The 8213-nt window shown below is 35.5% G+C and overlaps 1 protein-coding gene and 1 long non-coding RNA gene across 3 annotated transcripts in view; both read left to right on the top strand.

Moving 5' to 3' along the window:
* Positions 1–5276, top strand: part of LOC117181756 — a 102622-nt gene extending 97346 nt beyond the window's left edge. Inside the window, exons 3-4 of one of the 2 annotated variants that reach the window (XM_033374720.1) lie at positions 2176–2583; positions 4395–5276. In XM_033374720.1, coding sequence (XP_033230611.1) covers positions 2489–2583; positions 4395–4668 — 369 coding nt within the window. In that variant the 5' untranslated portion in view covers positions 2176–2488 and the 3' untranslated portion in view covers positions 4669–5276. Of the gene's footprint in view, positions 1–2175; positions 2864–4394 lie in introns of those variants that run through there. The other variant, XR_004468166.1, reaches the window with a different exon arrangement.
* Positions 5277–6339: 1063 nt separating this feature from the next.
* On the top strand, positions 6340–7277 carry LOC117182164. Its single transcript, XR_004468278.1, has 2 exons — positions 6340–6436; positions 7005–7277. It is a non-coding gene; the product is annotated as an uncharacterized LOC117182164 (long non-coding RNA).
* The last annotated feature ends 936 nt before the right edge of the window (positions 7278–8213 follow it).

The raw sequence follows: 8213 nt of genomic DNA, 5'->3' as shown, positions 1-8213 counted from the left end.
GAGAGCAACTGCATCTAGCTCTGGGGATTGTCGAACGATATACTAAGGAAATTGGAATGGAATTTGGGTTAGACAAATGCGCCGAGGTTTATTTGAAGCGAGAAAAACTGAATGGCATCCCTGAAGATCCTGAGCTCGTTGATAGAAGCGCCATACGACATCTTTGCGCTGGAGATGTGACATCTATAAAGGATTCTCTCCGAAGCAGATACAAACGTCTCATCCGACAGATTTGGTCTTCCGAACTGTCGGCGAGGAACAAAGTATCTGCAACGAACATGCTTGCCGTTCCGGTACTACTCTATTCATTTGGAGTAGTTCCATGGACGAAGAGCGAGCTCAGATCTCTTGATATCGGAACAAGAATGGTTATGCACATGAAGAACAGCATGCATCTTAAGTCTTCCGTTCCGCGACTGTACATCTCACGCCGTCAAGGGGGTCGCGGAGTATTGAGTCTTGAATGTCTTCACAACAGGATTATTCTGGGTACAGCACATAGAGTTGCAAATGGAAGAGACCCTCTTCTTAAAATGGTCAGGAATCACGAAGAAGTGGGCAAAGGAGCGTTTCTCTACAAAGCAGCGTAGGAGACTGCTGAAACACTCGGACTTGACTTCAGTATTAGGGATGAGCAAAATGCATCAAATCTTATCTATCTCGACTACTCACTCCTGAAAGTCCGGCTCAAAAAAGCACAAGAGAAAAACTTTCGTGAACAGCTCCTCGATAAGAGGATGCACGGTATCTTCAACAGAAATGTGAAGGATCAGTCAATGTCTTGTGAGCTAACGTTTGCTTTCCTTAAATCGCCCGGATTGAAGTGTGGTACGGAGGGTTTCTTTTTTGCATGCCAAGACGCTGTCATTTCCACCGTAACATACCGTCGCCACATTTTAAGCCAAGACATTCCCGATGATAGCTGCAGGGCGTGCCATGCACACCCCGAGCATTTAGCTCACATACTATCTAGTTGTCCTATTCACGCGGGAACGACCTACATTCAAAGGCACAATGCGGCACTAAGAGTGCTTTATTACCATCTCTGTCACTCCTACAACATTCACCTTAATATCGCTCCTCTAAATGCTCCTAGGGAAATTGAGTCAATTGTCGAGAATGGCAAGTGCCGCATATACTGGAACTTTATATTCTCGACAATTGTTTCTGTTTCTCACTCGAAGCCTGACATGGTTCTTCTTGACTTTGAGAAGCGAACCATGTTCGTTATCGAATTTTCGGCACCAGCTGACAAAAATATCATAGCCAAGGAAAATGAGAAGAAAGAGAGGTATCGACACCTTATAAGGGAGTTGCAACGATTGTACCCAGAATATTCTGTTAAACTGATCGTCCTTATCATCGGCGCTCTTGGAGGTGCCAAGCTTTCACTTGCTAATGGCCTAAAAAGCATCTCTGCGTGTCAACAATATGCTAGAACACTTGCGTGAAAAATGCAGAAGGCGGTTGTCCTTGGGTCGCTCCGTGTTCTTAGGGTGCACGAGGCTTTTGCTGGATCGTCGTATTGATTCCTTTACAGACTGTAACCACCTATCTCACGGTTGTGAGACGTGGTTGTGGCTGAAATTTTACCGTGATTTCGCTGGAAGCGGGTGCAAGTTTTCAGATTAGCACCCGCTCCCGGCGAAATCCTGCGGTTGTCCTTATGACAAATTTTTAATTATATATATATTCACACAAAACAATTTTTTTTATAATTGTGAAAATTTATGAACAGAAAAACGTTTCTTAGTGCTTCCTATTAATTTCCCAAATTTCCAACTTGCGCGAATTGCATTTCGTGTAAATGTAACTCGGGTTTGAAAAAAATGTAAAAATAGATTTTGAGGTTACGCCCACATGGTCTTGATTGTTAATTTCAAACTTCAATTTTAAAACAGAATAGAAATTGCAGTATTTGAAAAAAAATCTGCTTCTTTTTTTCAATTTATTGATTATTGTGCGATTATTGTAATTATTGTGCTAGAGAATCTCCTGCGATTTTACTACGAAAATTAAAAAGATTACGACATTTAACTACATTTCCACCTCTTTTTGAATAATTTTGACAATTAAAATCCTTCACAATTTTCCTCTTCTCTTGCAATTTTACAATTTACAATGCTCTTTTACAATGTCTTTTCATTAACCATTTTAATTAAATTTAATTTACAGATTGGGATTCTCTTAACTTGAAACTGATTTGTTGATCATGAGTCGTCAGAAAAGCCGCATTTGGAAGCATTTCCAAAAAATCAATGATGAAACCGCAATGTGCAAATATTGTGATAAAATAATTAAAACGTCTGGAAATACCTCAAACATAAGAGGGCATATGACATATACACATTGTTCTGTTCTTTCACCTACAAATAAAGAAAAAAATGCTTCGAGGAAACGTGGTAATACGGAGAGTAGTTCAAATCCAAGTCCAAGTAAAAATGTAGGGTAGAACCAGATTTTGGGGCTTCTACGTCAAAAAGAGCAAATGCCGATCAGGGCTCTACTTCCAGTGGAATTGAAACGGAGAAAGATCCAGGATGTTCAACAGGTTCTTCGAGAGCTTCAAAAATTCAAGACAATGTAAGAAACATATTCGAAAATATAACCTCATTTAAAGAAGGGGGTAATAAACATAAACAATTAATGGAAAAATTGTCTTCATGATTTGCAAAGATTCGCAAGGTTTGAAAACTGTCGAAAGGGAGGGATTTAAAAAATTAATGAATTATCTTGCACCGCACTATGCAATGTCCAGCAGAAAAACTTTTGGAAAAAGAATTGAGGAGAAGTACGAGAAAATATCCGCTGAATACAAAAAAATTTTGAAGACTGTTAAAAATATAACTTTAACGACGGATCTTTGGACGGACACCCTAAACACTTGCAGCTTTCTTGGAATTACGGCCCACTACCGAGTAAGGGCAGCGATTGAAAATGTTATTTTGGGCGTTTACGAATTTCCATTGTCTCACACAGCAGCAAATCTTGAAGCTAAGCTAAAAGATTTATGTAACGAATGGGAGATCACAATAGATCAGATAAGTGTGATAGTAACGAATAACGCGGCAAATATTGTCAGAGCAGTAAAAGACTTCATCGGAGAATATAAGCATTTGGTCTGCTCTGCACACAAAATTAATTTAATTGTTCAAAACTCCATCCTTAAAGTATCAGGGTTACCACCTTTAATACAGAAGGTAAAAACCATTGTAACATGGTTTAAACAATCAAATAAAGCAAGTGAAGCATTGAGGGAGTTTTCTGATTTAATGCACGTGCATTTTCTAAAATCAACAGATGAATGTCCACGAGAATTTAGACGTATAACTACACCTGCATTTTTTTCAATAGGGTACCCTAGTTTATAATAAAGTATTTTCTGTTGTTATCCTGTATCTTATATCAAGATTTGAATATTAAAATAAGATATAGAATAACAACAGAAAAAACTTTATTTACAACAAAACTTCTAATACAGGGCGTGCGAAAAAGATGACAAAATACATGTCTTCTCTTGAAAATTAATTCGAATTCTTCATTTGAGGAAAAAACCCGTGGAATATAAACAACCGCGTTTGGAATGTTTATAGTTTTAAATTTTTGTTTGCGATATCCTTGAAAAGTAATATTTTCTAGTTTAATAATTTTAAAAAATTTTGTTGTCGAGAAACCGAAATCATTGGTGTGGGCTAGACATAAGAAACTAGCAAAAGTGGACCAGCAAAAGCAAAGTGAAACATTATCAGCGTTCGAAATGCCAACTGAACTGTCACTGTACCTCAGAACTCCACTTGCGACTCTCGAAGCAGATCCTATCCGATTGTAGGTGGATATGAAACCTTTATATCCAGAGTTAGCTAAAATCGCACTGAAATATTTAACAATCGTGGCAACTTCTGGTCCGAGTGAACGACTGTTTTCTAAAGCTGGCAAAAATATGACAGCAAGAAGAAATCGACTATCTGGGAAAAGGCTGCACAAACTGCTGTTTCTAAGCTCAGTTTCAAAAACTCTATGGTAATGCAAGTAGAGTGGTTTTAAAGGCGGTTATAAAAGACGCATGATGCACTAAAATGTTTGTTTCTTAAAGTATTTTTTTCCCTCACTTTTTTGGATTTTGGTCCCTTTTTATTACTTTTTTTCAATGTTGCCATAAAAAAAGTGTCATCTTCGCAAGTACGCTGGTAAACTCATTGCACTGAATTTCAAGATCATTACATCACAAGAAGATAATTTTATCTACGGTGAAGGAGAAGCTTGCTCAGTTCCAAGTAATATATTTCATTTATTCCAAACTTTTCTGTTTATTTTCATACAATTTTAGGTGAAAAATAATTTCAATGATTACATAACCTGAATTATTAACTAAATATTTCATTTCATGTTCACAGTTTGGAAAAACAGGAGTCTCCACAATCTTTAGGTTCGCCGACAGTACCTGAATGCGCAATATGTTTGCAACGAATTTTGGAGAGGCTACAACTGATGCAATTCGACGTACAACCAAAAGAAGCCACAGAAACCGGCCAAATTCCTCTTTTCCCACAACTTAAACCATCAGTGGTTGATAGGCTTGCATTGATCACGGGGTCCCTGACAGCTATTCTCAGCAGTGTTTTCAGGATGTGGTATCTGCGAAGACTGTGCCTGAGAAGCGGTTTTTGACTTGTCTAATCCCATTAGACTCTCATTTTCTTCGAGCCCTCTTTCCTTTCCTACTTCGGCAGTGTCCAGGATCCCATGACCCGCACAATACTGTCCGACTATATCCTCGAAATTACTTTCCTGTAATCCCAAATTCATACCCTAATTGTCCTGCAAGGATGTCAAAAGAATAAGTTCAGGTACCAGAACAGGTTCATTCACCATCACCGCATTACATGGATCATTACATGCATCTTGCGGATTCCGAGACAAAGCGTCAGCGTTTAAATTAATTTTACCTGGTTTCTAGACTATCGTGTAGTCATATTCACTCAATTTTATTCGCCATCGAGCGAGCCTGGAAACAGGATCCTTTAGTCCATGACGCCAGACTAGGGGTCGATGATCCGTTACCAATGTGAATTTTCGCCCGTACAAATAAGGCCGAAAATGCTTTACACAAAAAACTATTGCTGAAAGTTCTTTTTCTATCGTGGAGTAATTGATTTCTGCACTTTGGAGCGTTCTAGATGCGACAGCAATAGGCAAATCTTGACCAATAAGTCCTTGACTTAATATGCCTCCCAATGCATAATTCGAAGCATCAGTAGCAAGTTATCTCAGTAAAAATACATTATATTAAATCTGTGGGTTTTATTTATTTTATATAGTTATAGTTATATAATTTTTTTATAAATTGGAATATAAACATTTCATCAAAAAAAGATCAATCATACGATATAACGGCGGTTGTGTATTAGTGTTTGGGGCCTTCCATATACCACAAGGACAATTTTTCAACACTTTTTGACCCCCACCCCCTCCCCTCTGTACTTTGTCCACGTGAACATATTTGATAGAACTATAGATATTATTAGTCTTCCAAAGTAAGAAGTCCAAAAGGAGTGATGAATTGGCTAAAAATTCGGATTAGCTTGGGAACGTGAGCTTAAACATAATTTGAATTTCAAAGAAAAAATCGTGAAACAAATTATAATTAAAATAAAAGTAAACATATTGATGGCCCCTTTGCTATTTTTCTATCATCTGAATAATTTTTTGCTAAGTTTCCTATCATACGGGGCAAAGAGCAGTCTAACAAATTTGAAAATATCGCCAGGTTCAATCATGTGTGCAATGAAACGCTCGAAAATATCTTTGGGTAAGCCACCTTTCATTTTAGTTCCCGAAGAAAAACAAATACACACACAGGGTGCGCTTTTGGACCTTTAATTTTAGTTCCCGGAAGGCTTACACACGTAGGGCGCGTTGCGGTAAGTTAGTGAAATAAAATGCACGACATAAGCAATCTGCCAACTAATCTCTGATATTACCTAATATTATACTATCACATTATTCAATCTGCACATTTTATATCATTTAATGATTACAATTAAATCTACATTACTTACCCATACTTTCCAGGTCACAATTTGTCAACTTAAGTCTGTACAAAAACACAAAAATAAATAAGCACGTATATTGACAAACTCAATTAACAATATTTACAGGAACATAACCTCAGTATTTAGTTGTCATTCAACACGGCACTCACTAGCACACTTCTCGCGGGAGAAAAGGAGATAGCAAATCACAGTGCGCATGTCCCCTTCCTTGGAGCATTGGGTTTAAATGCCTTAGTCTAGCAATAAGTGTACAGTTACCGCAGTCAAAACTCAAGACACTTTATACAGCATAATCGTTCTCCTGATTATTACTCCGTGGCTCTTTTACACCTCCAGTTGGTTGGTCAATCAACAGCAAGCAGACTATAAATGATAAAAGCAAAGTATTTTGAATAATTTTGTATTTATTATTAACAAAAAATTATTTACAAAATAATTAAGAATTGACATTGCTGTATATTTTATATAGCAGACGTAATCGCCAATTCGGTTTGAGAGGTTTGAGCGCATGGTTCGAGTCATTCCAATACAACGGCTTTATTTATTAACTTAGTGTGATTAAAAAGTCTGGAACATAAATAATATTAACATTAATTAATGTTAAATTGTACATTGTAACGTATGAATACTTATATACAAATTTCTAAAGAAACATTGCCAATGCAATAAGTATATAACCTCAAATCTAACCCTTAAAGTTTACGTACACTTCAAAGATAAAATTTTCGCTACCTTAAAAAAAATTGTACATATTAATTGTACAAATTTAATAGAATTTCATAAATCTAAATAAGAGTAACAGTACTCCATCAATTTCCAATAAAAAACAAGTTGATTTTATGCATGTTACATGGTTGTTATGGATTACGAATACGACGGAGTAAATCTGACTTATAAAATTTAAATAACAATCAAATATAAATAACTGATATTATCTTTTTTATATGTCAGGTTTTGAAAAATCTGTACTGCGGAATTTGCACGCAGCAAATACCCAATGTGCATGAAGCGTATGATCATAACTACTTCCAAACTATTGACATAGAAAATTGGCCCATTGTGGAGAATATTGTGACCCTAAGTGAACCATATGAGAAGAATCTTGAGCAAGAAAATGATATAGAATATTTGGACGAATACCAGAAGGTTCAGATACATGGCTTATTCAATCTAAAAGGCCACAAGCAAAGAAGAAGAAGAACCAGAAGGTTTGTTTTCAGAAGGTATGTGTTAGAGGTCTTTAGTATAGTTGAAATTTTATGTAGAGTGTTTAAAAATAAATACTAAGTGCTTTCTTCTTCAAAGTTATAAATTCTATTAAGTACTAGGAACAAAATGTTATTTATCTTTTATAGTTTAGAGGGTTTAAAATATATTAAAGCCCAAGTTTGCCATGATATATAAATTTAGAAGAAATTGGATTGCCTTTCAATTCGAAAAAATATAAGACTAAAGCAGTGTTTCAATATAATAAGGTTATAAAATAATAAAAATCGAGTAAATTTAATAAATGGTTAGAAGATTTGAAGAGACTGGAATAAAATTTTAATCTGTAAAAGATTTGTATAAGATTTGAAAAAGTACTGATTGTTTTAAAGATTTCTAACCAAAACCTTTCAAACTTAAAAATAATTTTGAAAGCTTCCAAGTGAATAAAGAAAATTTTCTTGAAATTCCTAGAAAAATTTAGAAGATTTTAGGGCAATTTATTTAAATTTTGTATGATTTTTCTAAAATGTAAGAAAAATTCGAGAGAAATTCGAGTCAGTGGACAAAAATATATGTCTATGATGTTTATGTGAATAAGCAAATTAGCTTTGAGGTTATGTATTTATTGCATTTGCAATGCTTCTTTAGAAATTAATATATAATTATCCATACGCTACAAAGTAAAATATAAAATATCATAACGGACATCCCCGGACTCTTTTTTGACGGATAAGAACAAAAAATGTATTGTGCTAAATAAAATTTTTATGTATGTGCATTATTTTAAGGTTATGTCGTTTTTCATCTCTGCCTTTCCGAAAATTTGGAAATTATTTATGAAATAAACTTTTTGGGTTGCCTGCAAAGTTAGTTCCGGGAGATTAGTTACTATGTCTAATTGTAAGTCCAAAGTTTTCGGCCAAAAATATTGTGCCGTTTGGAAGTGACGCT

Source organism: Belonocnema kinseyi, chromosome 10 (genome assembly GCF_010883055.1).
Source record: "Belonocnema kinseyi isolate 2016_QV_RU_SX_M_011 chromosome 10, B_treatae_v1, whole genome shotgun sequence".
Classification (NCBI taxonomy): domain Eukaryota; kingdom Metazoa; phylum Arthropoda; class Insecta; order Hymenoptera; family Cynipidae; genus Belonocnema; species Belonocnema kinseyi.
Note: the sequence above shows the minus strand (reverse complement) of the source record. Positions and strands in the feature narration are given on the sequence as shown.